The 23,107-nt window shown below is 45.8% G+C and overlaps 1 protein-coding gene across 1 annotated transcript in view; it reads left to right on the top strand.

Moving 5' to 3' along the window:
* The window catches only part of ntrk3b (neurotrophic tyrosine kinase, receptor, type 3b), a gene marked incomplete at both ends in the record, with an annotated part of 319,611 nt that extends 297,000 nt beyond the window's left edge, over window positions 1–22,611 (top strand). The window contains 2 exons of the mRNA XM_083662110.1: window positions 17,856–18,014; window positions 22,426–22,611. Of these exons, the coding sequence (XP_083518236.1) occupies window positions 17,856–18,014; window positions 22,426–22,611 (345 nt within the window). The remainder of the gene's footprint in view (window positions 1–17,855; window positions 18,015–22,425) is intronic.
* Window positions 22,612–23,107: the final 496 nt, after the last annotated feature.

Raw genomic sequence — 23,107 nt, 5'->3', positions numbered from 1 at the left:
ATTTTAGGGAATCAAAAAAGTGGTAGGGAGGGACATGTCCCCACCATCCCTACCATAAATTCCGGCCATCAAATGCAGTTCTTATAAGTGTTATTTTTCCACCACGTCATGTATGTATGTCCACTCTGAGATTAATAGCATACATGTACAATGGGTAGTACAATGCATGCATTTTCATGCACTGTCCATTTATAGTGTCAGAGCTTTTTTTGGTTATGTTCAATCAGCGATAGTTTTTCCAGCATTATTTCTTAATTTTGGTTTTTAAGGTCGAGCTGAAAAAAAAAAAAAAACTTTTCCTATTTTAGATCATATCCCTGGGTATTCAGTGCACCTAAATAATAATTAAAAAAATCACATCAAACGTTCATTTTTAAGGATTTCATTCATAATTGCAATCATACAGTATGCTGACGTCATTCAGTACTATCAAATTCCTACCCCATTTCAACCAATCATATCACGCCATGACAGCTGTCAATCAATCTTCATTGCGAGAAGAAAATTCTGAGCAGGCAAGATGGCTGCCTGCCTAGTGCCTACATGGGCAGAATTTCTAGCCCATGAATGTTAATATATTTGGCCAATAAGTATGTACCATACAAAATAAAACTAACGGTAATGTCTTCATTTAATGTAGAATGCAAAAGACATATAACTGGCTCGTTAAATTCACATTCTAGCGTATTTCCCACTCTTGCCTCGGCTTAGAAACGGTAGTCCGCACGGAGGCAGCCAGCTGCCCGGTTCTATGCGGATCCCACTCGGGTATAGGGGCAGAACACGCTGAATCCCACTCCACGGCAGAACACGCCATACAAGCTCCAGGATTGGCCAACGTCAACTCCAGCCCCCAGAACGGTCAAATCGAATCCTCCACACGCTATGTCCCGCCTCTCTGCACTGTTTCAGTGAGAGCAATGTTTGTTTCCAGTGATACGTCACAGTAACCTGACGCTGCCAGATGGACAGTATAGCTCCACATAGGTTTCACTAAACCAGTCGATCTGGGTTTGAAGTCACCAGACCCGCTGACGGAGGCGGGCACTTTGTCCAAGCTACTTGGCAGGTGATTGGATGACCCATCTGTCTATCACCGCTGGTGGGTGTTAACTTCAACCAATCAGATCGCGGAAGGTGCCTGTGGATGATCTCCGTGGTATTCATTGATTGAGTCCTCGCGGTCGTAAAGTCACCTTCGAAGCATTTAGTTAGATTATAACAAACTAGTTGTGTGGCTTAGCCTTCCCAAATGTTGAGGGTCGTTTTTTAGAATTTAATACATAGAATTGGGAACATTACATTCAATTTCATTCAGACTGCCTGTCACTTCCGCGATGTTGACGAGTGAAAAGAACTACAAAGACCATGTACCCACTACTTGCCCAGACGAGCCTGCCCGCCTACGGCCGCCGCTGATTCGTCGGCCCGGCAATGGCCGGCATGGCTCGACCAATCATCTTAAACTGCCTGTGCGGGTCCAGACCGTCACGGAGAACCAAATGAAATGTGAGTTCACGTGACGGGCGGTTTACCAGGCTAACGTCACAGAGCCTCTCTGAGACTCCTCTCATGTCCTCTTTAAATTGGTCTTAATTTCATTGCAAGGTCTTGCATTTGTTTTCAGAGGAAACTGGCCTGTTAGACACTGGTTCTTGTTACTGTCGTGCCAGGAGATCATTTGCCTCATCACAGCTGAATTACCAACACTTACTGCATATAGTGTCGATTCTTGCCAGAGGGTAGAATCAGGTGTCTTACATCGACAACTTTTTTTAGTAAAGAATATAAAAAAAATATTTTTCTCTCGAGGCGTCAATAACTTTAGGACCCTAGAGCTATATCTATTTTTAAATAAGGTTAGGGAAATAAGCCACTTGAGCAACTTAAGCATTACATGTGAGTCATTGCGGTCTTCCATCGATCTTCAGCTTCTCCACATTCTCTCCTGACTGTGTTTTCATGGAGCCGCACGTCAGGGTTCTGTTCTTCAGCTGAATGGGGGGCGGGAGCATGCATGCATGCCCAGTCAGCTTTCCTAAATAAAGCTTAGACAAATAGTGTTTTTTTATATTCATACTTATCTGCAGTCACTTAGAAAATAGGATTTGTTTTGAAGCTGGAATGTGGATTTTTAAAATTCTCGACTAATGACTATGAAGCGACGTACATAACATGATTTGGATTCAAGGACGGTGTGTTCTTTGTGACGGTGCCAGGAAGCCTCTGCGTACAGTAGCTGTCCTGGATGCTCCCCAGGTTTCCCCCGTTTCAAGGAGAACCAGAGGTTCCTTTGCTGCATTCTTGATCAGGCCCGGGCGTCTCCTCCAAACTGTGTGTAGTTGTCGTTGTGCTGATACACTTCCTACATATATTACTGCTGCCTGAACGGATGAAGAAAGTGCTTTCTACCTCTCTGCTTCTTCTCTCCCAGCATCTCTGGCTCACAGCATCATCCTCTGGTGGCTTCTTCTCTCCCAGCATCTCTGGCTCACAGCATCATCCTCTGGTCTCTCTGCTTCTTCTCTCCCAGCATCTCTGGCTCACAGCATCATCCTCTGGTCTCTCTGCTTCTTCTCTCCCAGCATCTCTGGCTCACAGCATCATCCTCTGGTGGCTTCTTCTCTCCCAGCATCTCTGGCTCACAGCATCATCCTCTGGTGGCGTAATCAATCTTGAAATGGACGGTTATTCTAGGAGCCTGTCCTCCTCCCAAAAACCTCCCCATAAAAACCTCCCAGAGGCCGTTTGTACCTGAGCAGCTTTTACGACCTGTAGTTACCTCTGCCAAGGAGGTTATGTTTGCAGTGCTGTTTGTCTGTGTGTCTGTGTGTGTGTGTGTGTGTGTCTGTGTGTGTGTGTGTGTGTGTGTGTGTGTGTGTGTGTGTGTGTGTGTGTGTGTGTGTGTGTGTGTCTGTCTGTCTGTCTGTCTGTCTGTCTGTCTGTCTGTCTGCGTGCGTGCGTGCATCTGTCTGTCTGTCTGTCTGTCTGTCTGTGTGTGTGTCTTACTGTGTGTCTGTGTGTGTGTCTGTCTGTTTGTGTCTGTGTGTCTGTCTGTCTGCCTATCTGTCTGTCTGTCTGCTTGTCTGTGTGTCTTTCTGTGTGTCTGTCTGTGTGTCTGCCTATCTGTCTGTCTGCCTGTCTGTGTATCTGTCTGTCTGCCTGTCTGTGTGTCTTTCTGTGTGTGTGTCTGTCTGTGTGTGTGTCTGTGTGTCTGTCTGTCTGTGTGTGTGTCTGTGTGTCTGTCTGTCTGTCTGTCTGTCTGTCTGTCTGTCTGTCCTATGTGGTTGTCTGGGTTGGAGGCCTTGTATTCTACAGTCGACCTTAGTGGAAGCTGCTCTGGAGGCAGTCAGATAAATGACGTGGTGATGCTGGTGGTGATACTGGTGGTGGTCGTAGTAAATTCTGCTTTCTTTGACTTATTGTTGCAATACTCTACTATCCATCCCATACCACTGTCCAATGCACATGAGGCATACAAGTCAAAGTATCACAAGCCTCCATTGCTCCACGTTTCCCGTTCACCGTGCAGTTGTGAAGTCGGCAGCAAATGCAGTAGACCCTCCAGCAAAATGACTGGTGTCAAAAGAAAAAGATTGCATGTTCCAGGGTCACCGAAAGGTCACAGATTTAATCTCTGCAACAGCCATGTGTCCTGTTGAAGTGTCCTTAAGCAAGGCAGCACTGAACCCCTTCCTGCTCAATGCATTGAGATGAATGGGTTGCATGGTAGGACTGGAGGGGCAGTGTGTGTGTTGGGTTGCATGGTAGGTTGCATGGTAGGACTGGAGGGGCAGTGTGTGTGTTGGGTTGCATGGTAGGACTGGAGGGGCAGTGTGTGTGTTGGGTTGCATGGTAGGACTGGAGGGGCAGTGTGTGTGTTGGGTTGCATGGTAGGACTGGAGGGGCAGTGCGTGTGTTGGGTTGCATGGTAGGTTGCATGGTAGGACTGGAGGGGGCAGTGTGTGTGTTGGGTTGCATGGTAGGTTGCATGGTAGGACTGGAGGGGCAGTGTGTGTGTTGGGTTGCATGGTAGGACTGGAGGGGCAGTGTGTGTGTTGGGTTGCATGGTAGGTTGCATGGTAGGACTGGAGGGGCAGTGTGTGTGTTCTGTTGGGGGTAATATCAGGGGGATTTGTGGAGCTATCACCTGCTAGCAAAGCAGCAGCACTTTATCTGCACTTGGCAGCACCTCAGCAGGTAGGAAGCTAATGGACATCGTATAGCCTCCAAAAGTGAATTTGTGTTCGCCTGCGTTTGAGCCGGGAGAAGAGAGATAGCACCGGGGTTTAGAGTCGAGAGAGAAAAAGAGAGAGGGGGGGGGGGTGAGGAGAGATGGTTATCAGGGCCCTTTTACGACGTCGGGGGCCTCCCAGAGCGCCCCCCGCAGGCTGCCGAGCCGCCCGCCGAAGAGCCCGGCTGGGCGGGTAATCCATCCCCCGCCATGCTTGCTGTGCTATCCGCACGGTTAATCCAATCACTCCCCTGCCACGGTGGGACAGCCAGGCCACTAATCCAGTTTACACACCAACAACACACACGCCTCACACTCATTCCTCCGCTCCCCGCGGAGCTGTGCCAGCGACGCTGAGTGGGAAATATGAGGATAATTACAGGGGCAATTATTTTATTTTTATTATGTGTTTACTTTTTAGTTTTTCCTCCCTCCCTCTCTCTCTCTCTCTCTTTCTCTCTCTCTCTCTCTCTCCCCTCTCTCTCTCTCCCCTCTCTCTCCCTCTCTCTCCCTCTCTCTCTCTCTCTCTCTCTCTCTCTCTCTCTCCCCTCTCTCTCTCTCAAACTCTCTCTCTCTCTCTCTCTCCCCTCTCTCTCCCCTCTCTCTCTCCCCCTCTCTCTCTCTCTCTCTCCCTCTCTCCCTCTATCTCTCTCTCTCTCTCTCCCCCCCCCCTCCTCTCTCTCTCTCTCTCCCCTCTCCCCCCCTCTCTCTCTCTCTCTCCCCCCCCCCTCTCTCTCTCTCTCTCCCCCCCCCTCTCTCTCTCTCTCTCTCTCTCTCCCCCCCCCTCTCTCTCTCTCTCTCCCCCTCTCTCTCTCTCTCTCTCTCTCTCCCCCCCCCCCCCCCTCTCTCTCTCTCTCTCCCCTCTCTCTCTCTCTCTCTCTCTCTCCCCCCCCTCTCTCTCTCTCTCTCTCTCTCTCCCCTCTCTCTCTCTCTCTCTCTCTCTCTCTTCATCCGCAGCATTGCCAGCTGCAGTAATTGCCGCGGCCTTGTCGCCAAAACCCAAGGTGATAGTGTGGCGATCGTTGTGGGAAGCAGAGAGTCGGCCCCTTTTAATACCTGCTCTCTCTCTACTCTACATCCGCTCATTAGCATGCGTCTGAGGAGGCCCAGCCTTGCGTTGCAGCGGGGGCAAGGTGGACCTCAGATAAGTGATTTAGACTAACAGGAACTTAATTAATTTTGTTTAATCTTGCTAAAGCTCCACGGGGGGGGGAATGACTAGGTGTTACAGCCCCCCCACCCCCTCGCCACTGCCTCCCTTCCGGGCCCACCTAGCTCGGCGCGGCCCCGAGGTTTTACACAGCGGGCCGAGTGGTCTCTCTCTGCGTCGATATTTAACTTAATGTTGTGTACAATACTGAAACGTGTCCTGTCTAATGAGAGCAGGTGGTGTTTAAATACGACGGCTGCACCGCTGTTCAATTAGCCATTGGCCTGCAGGGGGGGACCCTCCTGGCCAATGAGGCGGAGGGAAAAAGCGAGAGAATACTCCTCCTTGACAGCACAGGGGCCCTCAGGGGCCCCCGTGTGCCCGATGGAGAGGATCAAGATGTGGAGGAAGGGCACCTCGCTCCGTCTCGAAACTACACCCCTGATTTAAGTTACATTTAACTCCATTACTGTTGCGTTCCCTGTCCGACAACGGAGGGCAGTTTCAATTGTCTTCCAGTGTCTTGGTGGATTCACCTGGCAGGGAGGAGATGGAGGAGACTAAAGGTTAGAGAAGCAGGGTTGTGACTGGAAGTGTCTGGGAAGGGAGAGAGAACCTTAACAAAATACATGGCAGACATTCCCTTGAGCAGGGCACTTAACCCCCATGCACTACTTAGTGTGGTAGTAGCAGACTGTGGTTGCATGGTAATAGCAGTGTGTGGTTGCATGGTAGTAGCAGTGTGTGGTTGCATGGTAGTAGCAGTGTGGTTGCATGGTAGTAGCAGACTGTGGTTGCATGGTAGTAGCAGTGTGTGGTTGCATGGTAGTAGCAGTGTGGTTGCATGGTAGTAGCAGTGTGTGGTTGCATGGTAGTAGCAGTGTGGTTGCATGGTAGTAGCAGTGTGTGGTTACATGGTAGTAGCAGTGTGTGGTTGCATGGTAGTAGCAGACTGTGGTTGCATGGTAGTAGCAGTGTGTGGTTACATGGTAGTAGCAGTGTGTGGTTGCATGGTAGTAGCAGTGTGTGGTTGCATGGTAGTAGCAGTGTGTGGTTGCATGGTAGTAGCAGACTGGTTGCATGGTAGTAGCAGTGTGTGGTTGCATGGTAGTAGCAGTGTGTGGTTGCATGGTAGTAGCAGAGTGTGGTTGCATGGTAGTAGCAGACTGTGGTTGCATGGTAGTAGCAGTGTGTGGTTGCATGGTAGTAGCAGTGTGGTTGCATGGTAGTAGCAGTGTGTGGTTGCATGGTAGTAGCAGTGTGGTTGCATGGTAGTAGCAGTGTGTGGTTACATGGTAGTAGCAGTGTGTGGTTGCATGGTAGTAGCAGACTGTGGTTGCATGGTAGTAGCAGACTGTGGTTGCATGGTAGTAGCAGACTGGTTGCATGGTAGTAGCAGTGTGTGGTTGCATGGTAGTAGCAGACTGTGGTTGCATGGTAGTAGCAGTGTGTGGTTGCATGGTAGTAGCAGTGTGTGGTTGCATGGTAGTAGCAGTGTGTGGTTGCATGGTAGTAGCAGTGTGTGGTTGCATGGTAGTAGCAGTGTGTGGTTGCATGGTAGTAGCAGTGTGTGGTTGCATGGTAGTAGCAGTGTGTGGTTGCATGGTAGTAGCAGTGTGGTTGCATGGTAGTAGCAGTGTGTGGTTGCATGGTAGTAGCAGACTGTGGTTACATGGTAGTAGCAGTGTGTGGTTGCATGGTAGTAGCAGACTGGTTGCATGGTAGTAGCAGTGTGTGGTTGCATGGTAGTAGCAGACTGTGGTTGCATGGTAGTAGCAGTGTGTGGTTGCATGGTAGTAGCAGTGTGTGGTTGCATGGTAGTAGCAGTGTGTGGTTGCATGGTAGTAGCAGTGTGTGGTTGCATGGTAGTAGCAGTGTGTGGTTGCATGGTAGTAGCAGTGTGTGGTTGCATGGTAGTAGCAGACTGTGGTTGCATGGTAGTAGCAGTGTGGTTGCATGGTAGTAGCAGACTGTGGTTGCATGGTAGTAGGAGAGTGTGGTTGCATGGTAGTAGCAGTGTGTGGTTGCATGGTAGTAGCAGACTGTGGTTGCATGGTAGTAGCAGTGTGTGGTTGCATGGTAGTAGCAGTGTGTGGTTGCATGGTAGTAGCAGTGTGTGGTTGCATGGTAGTAGCAGTGTGTGGTTGCATGGTAGTAGCAGTGTGGTTGCATGGTAGTAGCAGAGTGTGGTTGCATGGTAGTAGCAGTGTGGTTGCATGGTAGTAGCAGTGTGGTTGCATGGTAGTAGCAGTGTGGTTGCATGGTAGTAGCAGTGTATGGTTGCATGGTAGTAGCAGTGTGTGGTTGCATGGTAGTAGCAGTGTGTGGTTGCATGGTAGTAGCAGTGTGTGGTTGCATGGTAGTAGCAGTGTGTGGTTGCATGGGGCAGCTCCCAGGTCTAATTGTGTGTTAATGTATGGATGTGAAGCAGGGGAGAGCTGAGAAACAGTGTGAGCTCAGTGAATTTAGACTTTTAAATGATTATTATTTTAATTACCTTACTGAACTAAAAGGCCCTGAGGGGTGAAAGGATGCAGAGTAACTGTAACCACTGCAAACAAGCCCATTACAACAAGGCATTTAATATTGTGTTTAAAAATTTTAAACACTTGAGAACTTGAACTTGTTTCCAGAATTTTCTGGAATAAAATCGTATCTTATCTTACTTAATCTTACTATAGAATGAAGGAAACTGTCCGTCTGTCTGAATCACTTCATCTCCGCAACCGGTTAGCCGATCGATCTGAAACTGCATGTGGGCATTGAGCATTGGAAGAGGCAGGAAGTGACGGAGCTGGTTTTTCCATTTTCCAAAATGAAAGCTGCATGTTTATATACATACTGTGGTTAAATGACGTGTTTAGATGTGAAAGTGAAATGATGCCTTCCATTCACTTTGCTGAAGCGCCACCAAGACCAAGAGCGTGGCAGTTGATGGACTGTGATGTTGCTTCACAGTCAGCATTGGGGGTGTTGTTGTAGAACATGGTCTCTAATGGTTGTTTTTGACCTCCAGGCCATGTGTGCGTAAATATTGGATTGTGTTAAATGGAACGAAGCCATACGGCCTCATGATATCACTGTACAGTAGAAACTCCACGCTGCTGCTACATTGAGGGGTTCTAAGATCCAAAAGGACACTCAACACCTTTGGTTCCTCACCAGAAGAAAATATCTCTGAAGGCTTCCTCGAAGAACTCCCATAAACCGGAAGTTTGTGGAAGTCCTGTCTGGTAGGCGGGTTCATGAACCGTTCAAGGAACCTTCTGGGGTTCCTTTATGTTCGCAGTAAGAACCACCACTATTCGTTCTTTGAAGCCATTTTTTAGAGTGCATTTTAACTCGGGTTACTCTTCGTCATACCCGATTTATGCGGGAGTCTCCCTATTTTTAACCCTTCCTCCCGCTGTGCTCCCGATTGGTGATTTCTCCCGCTAATCTCCCGACGACCCTGCCCGGCGTGCCGTGCGTCACTCGTCACTGCGCTCGCTCAAGCTCGAGGGTGAGGACCGTGTGGTGCGAATACAGGAGGCAGACTTGGTTCTTCTTTGATCAAAAATAGAAACTCTATTTCCTGTTCAAATACAATCTAAAAAGAGGGAAAGGGGAGTTGGAACAACGAGGCAAAAAATGTTGTTCAGCTGCTTGGTCTGAGTATCTCTGCTATGCCCTTTGCAAGTTGTTTTAGTTGTCGTTTTAGATGTTTACTTTTGATCACATCTTTTGTACGTTTTGTCGACTATGTTTATTTTGATTTATTTTCCCGTGAGCTATGAATTTAAAACTAATTCAAAGTAATTGACTTTACATCCTTGTATTATATTCGATTAATTTGCGCGTGTAGGGTTATATGGGGCCATTCACCGATCCCCCCCAGGAACTCTCCCTCTTCTTCACAGACCCAATGTTGGCAGGTTCGCCCTTCGCCGCCTCCTGCAGCCCTCAGGACGTGGGAGAACGTTACAGCTGAAGGACATTGTTAGGTGAACAGGCAGAGCCCCGCTTAACTCAGCCAGTCAATTTGATGAAGTGTACAAAGTGGAGGACGTTCTGAGGAAGGAGCAGCCATTTTGGCAGATTGACAAATCTCATGATCCTTTCAAACATCCAGAAGACGCGCGTACGTACGCCGCATCAGGCCCGGGACGCGGACATCGTGTTTGACTTTCATGTGCACTGAATGAGCAATGAGCCGAGCGCACGACAGAACCGGGAAGCTAATTAGCAAAGACTGGAGTTGATCTTCTCAATACTCAAAATGCCACACAGCTGAAGGCACACACATGTTGGAGCTGCTAAATGGAATTGGGAGAAGAGACTGTTATGATGAAATGAACGTGATTGTGTTGTTCTCACCCAGAGGTGCAGCACAGAGGAACCACGTGGCTTTTGAATGCAGCTCGGAGCTACGGAGAGGCCGGCCTAATGATGCTTTTATGTGTGACTGTGCTGTGATTGCTTTGGTTAGATTCATTGGTTGTGTGCGTCACCGGGCAGCACCGTGGACAATGGGCTCATCTTGGAAATGGTGAGTGGTGAGCAAAGGTGTTCAATGGAATCCGATAACAGAAGCTATAAGGGCTTTATGTACACCGCCTCCGGAAACAGATGTGGTACGGCTCCGGTAGCACGGCTACGAACAGAACAGACCCACACTCATGTTATCTGTCAGACGTATGAACAGACCCACACTCATGTCATCTGTCAGACGTATGCGGGATCCGACAAAAATAGAACAGATGCGTCATTTTTCCATACCGCACGTATCGCCCATCCATTAACATGGCCGAGAGTCGATCCGGTAGTTTTGCCGGATCTGCAACACATCTGGTGTACATCGCCTGTAAGGGTGCTTTCTCACGGGCGGCCCGGTACCGTTCCCAAGCCCAAATTGACCCCAGTTTCTGAACGTTTTATGAGTGTGAACGTTGCGTTCCGTTCCACGCCCGGGCGCACAACACGGAACCGTGACATGGATTAAATCACTGTCTTATTTACATGTCCTCTCCATAGATAAATCATGGATCAAATCGCTGTAATCATGATAAATCACAGATCAAATCACTGTGTCATTTACAGTTCTCTCTAGATAGATAGATAGATAGATAGATAGATAGATAGATAGATAGATATATAGATAGATAGATAGATACTTTATTGATCCCCTTGGGGAAATTCGGGTGTCCAAGCAGCTCATACAGTCTGATAAAAACATATAAAAACACAGATTCAAATGACAAGACACATTAGGAGAGAGGAATAAAGTGCACACAGAGGTTAAAACCAGTGTTATCTTAAAAATAGATAAAAGCATAAAAAAACGACATCGGATAAAAAAGTGCCAATAAAAATTATATTTTTAAAAAGTCCGATAGTGCAGTAAAAAGTCCACGCATGTAATGCAATTAATTAATTAATTGCACCAGAGTCCAGTCAGGTCATGAGGCCCTGCTCCTGGCAGAGTTGTACAGTCTGATGGCTGTGGGGACAAAGGAGCCCCTGAAGCGTTCCGTCCTGCAGCTCAGTGAGAGGAGCTGCTTCTCTGGCCTGTCAGGGTGGTGTGGAGAGGATGGCTGCTGTTGTCCATTATGGCCTGCACCTTGGGGTGTATGCCTCTCTCCACCACAGTCCCCAGGGAGTCCAGCCTTCTACCGAGGACTGAGCTAGCCTTCTTCACAAGCTTATCCAGCCGACTAGTGTCCTTCTCCTTACCGCTGCCTCATCCCCAGCAGGTTGCAGTGTAGAAGAGGACACTAGCCACCACCGATTTGTAGAACATGTGCAGCATTTCACTGCACACATCGAAGGACCTCAGCCTCCTTAGGAAGAAGAGCCGGCTCTGCCCCTTCCGGGTAGATAGCGCCTGTGTTCTGCGACCAGTCCAGCTTGCTGTCCAGAAGTACTCTCAGGTATTTGTAGGTCTCCACCCCCTCAATGTCCACCCCACTGATGTTGACTGGGTGAGGAAGAGGGGGCTTAAAGCTAATTTATACTAACTGCGGAGTGTCCGGTGTTCGCGGAGCGGAGGCTCTGTGCGGCGAGCGCGGCGCTCCGCACAGGCTCTGCGGAGGGACTGCACGGAGCTCCGCGCTCCTCTCAAAAAATGTAACTCCGCGGGGCCCGCCGCGAGCTCGTGCAGTCAATTCCGAGGCTATGATTGGCTAATGTTTGCTATGGTTTGTATAGGGAAGAAGCCTCCACAAACTGACCAAGTGACCGGCGAAATCGGTGCAAAATGAACGGTAAAAAAAAAAAAAAAAAAATTGCTAAAAACACAACGGGAGCCTGGAGGGGGATTCTCCGCTCTCCGCAGACACTGCACTGCTACCGCATTTACCATAAAAGGAGGTGCCTCTGCGGAGAGAACGGTCTTGCCGTGAACACCGCGGACACCGGACACTCCGCAGTCAGTATAAATTTGCTTTTAGACCTACGAAAGTCAACCACGATTTCCCTAGTCTTGCAGGCATTCAGCTGGAGACGGTTGTTATTGCTCCAGTCTAGCCTAATCTAACCCCCGGTGTGCGCCGCACGGTGAGCCCTGTCACGAAGCTGAAAGTCTGCAGCTCGTTCTCACATCAGTCTTGTCCGGTCCGCCGCCGCCGCTCAGATTAGTGCGCGGCCATTGACATGAATGGGAAATAGATTCTAAAACAATGCCTGCTAATGGAAGCGGAGAGCTAGGATGATTAATGGATGATTGTTTAATCGATTAATATCCAACCTCCCAGGATTTACAGCGGGGGGGGGGGGGAGGGGGGGGTCTTCATTTCTGGTCCTGCTGGTTGAAAGTGGTCAGAGAGATCACAGATGATATCTGCTGGGCCTCGAGTGTTATCTTTATTACTTACTTTATTATTATTTATTATTATTAATTACTTTATTAGCAGTTAGCACACATGGTTAGACAGTATTGAATGCAGAATGTTTATATTGCGGTGCCCGTTTGCCCTGCTGCTCAGGGTTGCCAGGTCAGCCTGCTGCTCAGGGTTGCCAGGTCAGCCCAATACCAGAACTCAAAATGTGCGTCTGCCAAAAACACATGACACTGCTTTTAAAGTCCAACAGCATTGCTATCATTGCCAAACGTATTGTGATATATCAACAAATCACACCATAAATAAGCAATAAAAGCAGTTTTCCCTAAACAGTTGTTTCACATAGGAGCTGAAATGGCCTTGTTGATACAGTATATTATCATAAATGAAATGGCTCTGTGGTGTAGAAGCAGTGGTTCTCAACCTTTTTGTAGTTTCCGGAATCCCATCGGATTCATTTTTTTATCTGTTTTTTCTCAGATTTCTTTCCCGCACCTGATTTATAGTTATGCTATAACTGCCCATACAGATTATAACTGCCCATACAGATTATAACTGCCCATACAGATTATAACTGCCCATACAGATTATAGATTACAGATTGGCAGATTAACAGTGAAGTGGAACTTGACTTCCAAGTCACGCGCATTTCACAACTTTGTGTGAGATCAGGTTGAGGGGCACAGCTGCAACGACTACAGTTCATTCATCAACAGAGAGTCAGCAAAGATATACAGATTCTAGAGATTACAGAATTAAACATTCTTGAGGGTATATATATATATACATACTGTACAAATAGAGAACAAATATACAGGACACAATATAGAGACTACACACATATATCATCTTATAGAGTAAGATATATATATATATATAATACAGTATATACTTTGGGTCAGTTAGAGACTTCATGGACTACCAGAGAGGTTAGCCTTCCTGGGAAAGCCTCTGCCAAGATGACGGAGAGGACACTCCAGCCATCTGTGAATATTTATTTATTTATTTATTTATTTATTTCAGTTACTCTTTACTCTCCTACGTACAGATAATCAAGCGGACATGATGTTTGATAATCAGGTGTATATTGGCTCTGAGTGAGAGTTACTGTATGTTTGGATTCTTTCTTGGTGGTAACTCGAGATCAAGGTGGACATTGGACTGTGACAAGGATGCACTTTATCTCTTCTCCTGGAATATTCCTGCTTCTCCTGGAGTATTCCTGCGCAAAAGATCAAGCGGTCATCCCGATCCAGCGTTGTGGAGACAACATCCTAGTTTCCCTGCCCTAAGTAGAAAGAGCAACGGTAACACCAGACTGCTCGGCAGACTGAACCAGAGTCCATACACCAGCACCACACATGCGCTTATCAACGCCAGCTTGTACATAACGGCGCCGATCACGAGCCCTACAAACTTCAACCACAGAACTCCCATGATGGCACTGATGGTGTTGAAGGCTCTCTGCTTTGTTTGGTCAACCCGCTCCTTGTTCCCGCCAGCGTCGCCTGGCCCAGGGCGATGGAGGGCGCAGAGAACGGAAAGGCTACAGAAGGACACAACCAATATGCAGAAGGGGATCAAGCAGAAGTTTGGGATGGTGGGGACCTCTTTGGCATAGACTGTATAAGCCGACCATGTCAAGCTCACCAGCCAAACACAGCCAATGCCCATATTTCTGAGCCTGACTCCACGCTCCTTTCTCAGGCCCAGGTAGGTGATGGGGTGCACTACAGCCAGGTAGCGCTCCACACAGGTCAGGCAGTGAAAGAGTAGCTGTCCAGGCAAGACGAGGGTGTAACCATAAACCCCCACGTAAACCATCGCAAAGATACCTGTGTAGAGCCAACAACAGTAGAAGACAGTTCCCAAGATACCAATCAGCTCCATGACGACCATGTGGTAGGTGAAGAGATCGGAGTGGCTCGTCGTCGTGCCTGTAGACTGTTGTCTCAATCGCTGGAGACCCAGGTGGAGGACGGAGATGGAGAGAGGGAGCATCAGGAGCATGTTGGTGGCGGTGAAGGCCGTGAAGAGGGGGACAACCCAGCTGGGGCACGCGTAGTTGGGCGGGATGGAGGAGTTAGAGGAGGACAGGACTGAGTCATTGAAGGACGAGTTGACTGACATGGCCTATGGAGCAGGGGGTGAAGAGAGAAAAAGAGGGACAAGATATACATGAAAATATATACATGAACCAAAAACCCAAAGTAGACCAAGTAGAATTGTTATTTGAGAGTATAAATTGGTTGGGTATCTTTATCAAATTTTATGGATTGAAATATTCAGATTTAAGTATGGGGATAGTGATTAATCATATCCATTATCCATTATTTGTATAAATTGTATTAATATTGATTCATATTTATTAATCTATTGAAAACGACCAACCTTGTCAGTAGTATTTGTTTAGGATATTCCTTTATCTGCGTCTCCAAAGTTCGACTGCGATGCACAGCTGTCCTGCCAGAATAGATTGTAATGAATGTGTTGCGTTGTTGATTGCTTTTATGTGGGAGAGGATTAACCAGGACCCTAGAGGTTCTTTGCATTTTGCAAAACCAATAATGATTCCTTCTTTATTTTTGTTAGTTTCCTCATGCTGTAGGTAAATTCTCTTTGCATATGGCTAATCCCATATGCAAAGCCATCAGCGCTTGTTCTTTTTAAGGAAGCTAAGAAGTTTTAACGTAGACAAGTCACTTTTGAAAATGTTCTATTCCTCTTGTATTGAGTCAGTCTTCACGTTTGCATTTATTTCTTGGTTTGGGAACCTAAACTTGTCAAACAAGAACATGCTAAAGAAAATTGTCAGGACGAGCTCCAAAATCACCGGCTGTAACTTGAATGACCTCTGTCTTCTGTATAAGAAGAGGGTTCTTAAGAAGGCTCAGGGTGTCCTGCGTGACCCTCAGCACCCTCTTTACCCTGAGTTTTCCCTCCTTCCTTCTGGGCGCAGGTATAGGATGCCCCCCGCTGTTGCAGGAACAGATACAGCCATTCTTTTGTTCCTGAGGCTATTCGCTGTCTGAACTGTTGAATTGAATAGTAGCCTACTTCATGCCCCCTTTTCTGTTTTAACTTACATGGTTTCGTGTCCTTTTAAATGTACTTTAAACTTTTTACTGTTTCATGTCTGTATGTTTTTAAATTACATTTTTGTTATGCTGCATATGAATTGCCCCAAGGGGGATAAATAAAGATTATCTACTCTACTCTACTCTACTCTAATCCAGGGAGGTCAGATTACAGGATCAGTTTCTCAATCTGTGCTTGATTGTGAGTGAAGTGACTTGGTGGCTGAAGACTCTGACGTTTTTCTTTTTTAAGTAGGCTGTCAAATGGTATTTTATTAGCCTACTGCTCAAAGTCCATAAACATACCACGGCCCTTTTGCCTAAATTGTGGCGTACTCGGTCATTAGACTGAGCAAGGCAGATCATATCTATAATAATAACTGTCTTTGAGTTTTGGTAGTACCCACAACAAGCACCTCTACAGTATCTTGTCTTGATTTAACTCTACCTGTGCCCTCACACCGGGGGTGGATAATCGCGTTACTCGCTCGAGTTGGACCGCGCAAATTCTTTGCTCAAGTTGAAAATTTTCAATGCGCAATTTCAACGCGCAATTTTGCTTCATTCTGGGGTGAAATGGCGTCTGCTTGCATGTGTGCATTGCACAGAATTGCAAAATCACATTTGGTCTGAACACAGCTTCAGAAGTTCTGTGACATCCAGAGTGTACAGTCTGTTAGTACTTCTAATGGCCTTGTCTCATAGAGCTGTGTACTGCATCATCAGCATTGATATGAATTTGTACCCTGTGTCTCCTGATGACATTACCCAGATGGGGGCATATAAATGTTTAAGAGAATTGCACATCGAATGGAGCCATGTGGCACACATAATAGATCATATTTGCTCATGAGTGGTATAGGATCTAGCTCAAAGTAGTATAGGGAATTAAAAGGAAGCATATTATATTTATTTATTAGTATATTATTTATTTAAATGGTCATAAATATGGTTGATTGTTTTTGTGTGTGGAAGAAGGAAGCAGGACTCTGGGTTCTTTGCATGTTGCAAAACCAATAATGATTATTTATTTATTTTTCCTCATTCCGTAGGTAAATTTTCTTTGCATATGCCTGCTCTATAGGGAGGTCAGATTGCAGGATTAGTTACAGAACAATGTCACTCGATCTGGAATGAGCGAATTGAATATTTATATTTTTTTCTGTGAGTAAATTTTTCTTTGCATATGCCTGCTCCAGGGAGGTCAGATTGCAGGATCAGCTACACAACAACAAGACAGACTCTAACCACGAGGCTGCGACCCAATTTTTTTTTTTTTAAGTAGGATTCGATGATAGTATTGAGTAGATATGAGAGAGAGACTCAAGAAGGTAAGAATTGTGAGTTGAAGACAGGGGCTGGTGTTGTTGTGTTGGATCAATTTTAGTAAATACAACCAGTACAATACAACCAGAATTTAGACAAACAAATAGTGTATCTGATGTTGGCAGTCGCAATCACTTTATAGACTTCTTCTTCTGTGGTTATTATCCATCAGCACGCATGCATTGGGCTTTTTTACTGTACTCCCTTGGTCGAAACAGATCTGTCTGTCTAGAACTGATTCATTTCCATAGTGTCAGACTCTGATCCTCTACACGTCATGCCAGCTCTTCTCCAGAAACGGCCGCGGAATTGCAAATGACTATTCACCATGAACAAAGCACTCTTTAATACCATAACCTAAAGCAATTCACATCCTGCAATTCAATACATACAGAGCAGGTGGCAGATAACTCAGCGATTTTCTCTATTGCATCAATGTCAACATTCAACAGTACAGCAGACATTCATGAGATGTTAAGCCCACTGGATCAGTTACATGCGAGGACAGTTAATCCCCCAGAGGCCCTGGGAGCTGTTTTGATGACTGCATTTTTTAATCTGTGTTCTAACCAGGCCTGAGATATACTGTAGAGCCAGAGGGGCTGTTCACTATAGTGTTTCCCCCCCCCCCCCCCCCCAACTGCCAGCTCCCTTTTCTCATCAAAAGTAAGGGGAGGTAAGGCGCACAAAAGGCAGCCGATATGCAGTGTTGGGAGTAACTAGTTACTAAGTAACTAGTTGCGGTAACGAGTAATGTAACTAATTACTTTTCAAATGTAGTAACTCAGTTACAGTTACTAAAATAGTAACTGGGGCTAGTTACTAGTTACTTTAGGACATGAAAATAACCGACAACTTCAGAGGATTATTATTCTGAGAGAGAGCTGCAGCTGCAGCCAGAGCCCCAAAGTCTAATGACCTTGATAGGCTATAAGCCTCCCCAATAAGTGAATGTTCAATGCCACACTGTGGCACAGCGACACCAACATGTGTGCATTAACAACAATCGAAGCAGACTTTTAAAAGTAACGCAAAAGTTACTTTCCCTAGTAACTAATTACTTTAAAGTAACTAGTAACTTTAAAGTAATTAAATTACTTTTTGAGAGAAGTAACTAGTAACTGTAACTAATTACCAATTTTCAGTAACTTGCCCAACACTGCCGATATGTGAACAGCGCCTAACTCCATTTTCCACCCTTGGTACTGTAGGACAATAAAGATGTCCTCTCCTCTCCGTCTGGTTGGCAGGTTGGAGGACACACCATGCTACCTATTCGCTGGATGCCTCCGGAGAGCATCATGTACAGGAAGTTCACCACAGAGAGCGATGTCTGGAGCTTCGGAGTCATCATGTGGGAGATCTTCACCTACGGGAAGCAGCCCTGGTTTCAGCTGGCCAACAACGAGGTACCAAGCATTATGAAGTGTGACTGACGAGGCTTCATGCATACATCGAAAGAAAAGAAAAAAAACATATTGTCCCTCATCCTGTATTTACCTCGAATTTCCATATAAACAAAATGTTTACAGACCAAACAATTCCTCTCATCGATGGCACTATTTTAATAATCCTGTGTAATCAGTTAAAGAAACTGCTTCCTACATGCAGCCAGTTACATTTCTTTGCATTCTAGTTACATTTCTTTGCATTCTTACAAATTACCGTTTGATTTAGTTTGCATAATTGCTCAAGTTAGTAGTTAGTTTATGGGCTAGAAACTCTGCCAGATGACGGGCACTAGGCGCCATTTTCCCCTTCATTTGGAAGAGAAAATGATCCTGAAATGAAGATTTGATTGACGGCTGCATGTCGTGATATGATTGGTTGAAATGGGGTAGAAATTTGATAGTACTAGGTGACGTCAGCAAACGTAGCAAAACTAAAGAAATTTTATTTTTGTGATTTGTTTTGCATACATTATTTAAATAGGTGCACTGCATACCCAGGTATTTGAACTAAAAGAAAAGAAAAGTCATTTTTGGGTTCAGCTCGACTTTAAGCATTGAGGAAGGTATGAGCAGCGACTTGTCAAAGTGAAAGCATGAGCCATTCCTATCGCGGCTTTGAATGAGCGTTGTCATTATGGATCTCTCAATCCAGTGCCTCATTTTCTTTCTCTCTTCTTCCCTGAGAAGCAAGCCGGCGCACTGAGGTGATAAATTAGTGCTGCTTAGCCACCAGACAAAGATGCGGCATTACATAATACTCATGATTGGTTTGGTTTTTCATTGGGAGCTCTGGTTTGAATCAATAAAATGCTATTAGGATTACTCTTGTAAGGCGAAGCGTATTAAGAAAATTAAATTGACCTAAAAGAATAACCTGGCGAGTAGCACGCATTGCACTCACAAGTCATGCAATTGAAACATCAATATTTGATATCAATTCCCCAGGTTTCACGCACCCTGCAAAGAAAGGGTTTGAAACACACATTTACATTTGAGACATAGCTGGCACTCTCACTGTGGACAATGTATGGTTCTTAATTGTTTACCTACAGTAGTCCCTTCCAGATAAGGAAGGAATGTGCTTACGGCTGCATTCCTTCCACGGCAGTTTCCACAACTCTCTCAGAAAATGCTTAGCCTAATGCTCCAATCCACTCTTAGTCCGAGCGAGGCGATTGGTGAATTATATAAACCCTAATGGCACTATAGCCTTTATGTTCATTTAATATTAAATTGCGCTGTTTTGCCTTAATTAATAGTTATTAATGCCACCAAATAATACATTAGGTCAGGTTGGGAACCAATAGGTATATTTCTCCTTGATGCATAAAAAAATAAGAAATAAAAAATAAAAATCCCGGGATTCCCAGGAAAGTGGGCTTCATTTCCCGATTCCCGGTATGCCTCATTTTCGGGAAAAATATTAAAGGGAGCCAGGAGGGACTATTTTATTACGCAGAACATTATGATTTATGAATAACAGCCATTTAAATTGAAGTTGTCTATTCCTTTCATATTGACATACTTGGTAACCGTTTTATAAAAGTAATAGCTCACTTCAGGCCGTGGTATAGGGTCATTATACCACACCTAAGGGTCGTTATACCACAGCTAAGGGTGCACGACCCTTAGCTGTGGTATAACGACCCTATACCACGGCCTGAAGCAAGCTATTGCTTAAAGATCGACCATTTTGGAAAAGAACATCAGTTGCATGTTCATTTAAAAATGGTAAATGGCCTGCATTTATATAGCGCTTTTATCCAAAGCACTTTACAATCAGTAGGTACATTCACCCATTCATACACCGATGGCGGCAGGTTACCACGCAGGGTGCTGGCACACCATCAGGAGCACTTTGGGGTTCAGTATCTTGCCCAAGGACACTTCGACATGCAGACTGGAGGAGGCGGGAATCGAACCACCGACCTCTTTTATCCAAAGCGATTAGTGGACAGCCCGCTCTACCTCCTGAGCTACAGCCGCCCCTTTTTTACTTTTTTTTTTACTCCACATTTGTCCTCAAATACAGTATAAACAACATGTAGGTTATGTAGGTAGAGGTTATGTAGTGTGTTCTGTCATCCGTGTCGATGATGTGGCTCACAGCCTGGGCACGGTGGCGTTCACCCTGGCACTCATTACTATTAGTTGACACAAACAGGCGTTGCTGTGCCTGCTCTTCATGTCAGGGTGAGGAAGTCTCCACAAGGCCTGCTCTTCATGTCAGGGTGAGGAAGTCCCCACAAGGCCTGCTCTTCATGTCAGGGTGAGGAAGTCCCCACAAGGCCTGCGAGCTGCTCATTAAACTTTCATTTCTCCGCGCCACAGAAGGAACAGAAAAGACGGCGACAGACAGAAAAGCAGTGCTTTGACCTTGGCAACTGATGGAACTGATGAAACGCTGCGAAACTTCCCCCCACGGCTCCTCCGCGCTGATATTTTACAGTGCTTCAGGTTTCCGCCGTTGTCAAGTTGCATAGAATTCACACGCCCACATGCCTGCGCCACAGTAAACACATACTTATATAAACACAGATTAGCTTTGACACACTTTGTTTTTGCAGTATGAACGTTAGGCTCCGTTTTGACACCGTGTCGACACCGTGCTGCTATCTATCTCGCAACAGCAGGAAATTTCACGACAACAAAAGATGTCCTGCGGGGGGAAAGTTTGCGTGCCTCCTCAGAGACGAGCAGAGACGCTTCCAAAGAAAGAGACAGGAAGGATTCTGAAAGAGAGAGAGAGAGAGAGAGGCGATCGACATCCAGCAAAAGCAGCAGGACGCACCAGCGTGGTTATGACCTGTTTATTTCATCGACCTCAGTTACATTAGTGCAAAACCACAAAGGACGGACTGCTCTGTCTCAGCACTGTCTCTCTTATGGACCAACCAAAGTAATTCAACTGAATGTCTCTCTCTCTCTCTCTCCCTCCAGAGATGCGAAGTAACCAAGTACAAATACTTTGTTACTGCACTTAAAGTCGAGCTGAACCCAAAGAATGAGTTTTCTTTTCTTATAAATAGTTCAAATACCTGGGTATGCAGTGCACCTATTTAATAATGTATGCAAAAACAAATCACAAAAATCTAATTTCTTTAGTTTTTCACACTTTTTCACATCAAAAGTTCATTTTTCAAGATTTCATTGATAACAGTCATTTACAGTTTGCTGACGTCACCCAGTACTATCAAATTTCTACCCCATTTCAACCAATCATATCACGACATGCAGCTGTCAATCAAATCTTCATTTCTGGATCATTTTCTCTTCCAAATGAAGTCGAAAATGGCGCCTAGTGCCTGTCATCTGGCAGAATTCCTATCCCATAAACTAACTACTAACTTGGCCAATTGTTAGAAACATGAACAAAAAACAAAAACTATAATCTCTAAGAATGCAAAGAAATGTAACTGGCTCGTTAAAACGCGCATTCCAGGGATATCGTATTTACAGCAGCGATAATGGCGCGCGCATCCGAGAGCTTGGTTGTCAGGGGTCGCACCTCGGAGATTCCAGGCCGACGTGCTGCACTCTCTGCTCGGCAACACGAAGGCAGCTGGCTGCCTGCGGGTCGCTGAGCTCCACTCCTCCCGTCAAAAGGCTCTTCCCAAGGGGAGCGCCACAACACACTGAATCCCACTCGATTTGGAGGCGGAACACGCCAGGATTGGCCAAAGCCCAATCCAGTCCCCAGAATTGTCAAATAAAATCATCGACATGATACTATGACCCGCCTCTCAACCTGTCATCTTAGACAAACTATGTTTTCAATCTGAAACGGACTCATTATGCACGTGACGAACAGGTTCAGTTCGACCTTAAGTAGGATTTTCACGTACAGTATCTGTACTTTAGGTACTGAGTATTTATTTTTCCACTTTTTACTTTTACTCCCTACATTCTAACACATCTGTACTTTCTACTCCGTGCATTTTCAAAACAAAACAAGCTAGTTACTTTAGTTTTATTGTACAACAGACAAAAACGATGTAAACGATTGTTTGTCCGTCTCTCTCGACTCGCGCTATCCCAGCTTTCACGCATTATGTGCACCTTTTTTGTGGAAAAACCATATCGCACAAATTATGAATCAAAGTATCATCTTTATACATCTTAAAACTTGTTTGGAGGGGATCTTTTAAGTTTGATAGTCTTCGAATGATATTAATATATCACATGAGTTTCAGTTATCTTTGCACAGAAACAGCCGGTTGAAATACTTTTTTTTTTACTTGTACTCAGTGCTTCTACTTTTACTAGTCTTCTTTGTACACACATCACTGTACTTGTACTTATGTAAAGAATGTGGGTACTTTTCCCATCTCTGTCTCTCTTCCTCTCCCACCGTCCTCTCCCCCTGCAGGTGATCGAGTGTATAACGCAGGGCCGTGTCCTGGATAGGCCCCGGGCTTGTCCCAAGGAGGTGTACGACGTCATGCTCGGCTGCTGGCAGAGGGAACCGCAGCAGCGACTGAACATTAAGGACCTTCAGAAGGTGCTGTTCGCCATGGGCAAAGCCACGCCCGTCTACCTGGACATCCTCGGCTAGCGAGCGGCCTGTTCCCTCGCCAGACTGACAGACGGACCGACAGGGACAAACGGACGGACTGACTGACCGACCGACGCGATAAACCAGGAATAAACCAAACCAACCTGCTCCACTGTCGACAAAACAAACAAAAAACACCTACAAGTTTGGGAAGGACTTAAGTGCCTGCAACACTTTTGGATATACTGGATCAAAAAAAGTATTGGAAAACACACGCACTTTTACATTTTGTTTACTTACGTATAAGATGTATAGGTTTGAAGAAGACTTTTTTTCTCAAAAACTGCAAAAATAAAAAACTGAAAATGGGGGAGGAAAAGGGAGGCGGTGCAGACTGGCGATGGGAAACGCCGGCGGGTATGGAGGCTACGCAGCAGAGGAAAAAACGGGCCCGGGTTTGGTTTTATGAATATATATACAGAAATATTACATATATTTTATATTTATTTCTTTTTTGTCAAGGTGTTGAAGGGTCTGCCATGTCTGTTGCAAAGGG

The sequence above is a fragment of the Poromitra crassiceps genome (assembly GCF_964638095.1).
Source record: "Poromitra crassiceps genome assembly, chromosome: 28".
NCBI lineage: Eukaryota > Metazoa > Chordata > Actinopteri > Beryciformes > Melamphaidae > Poromitra > Poromitra crassiceps.
This window is presented reverse-complemented; position numbering and strand designations above follow the sequence as displayed.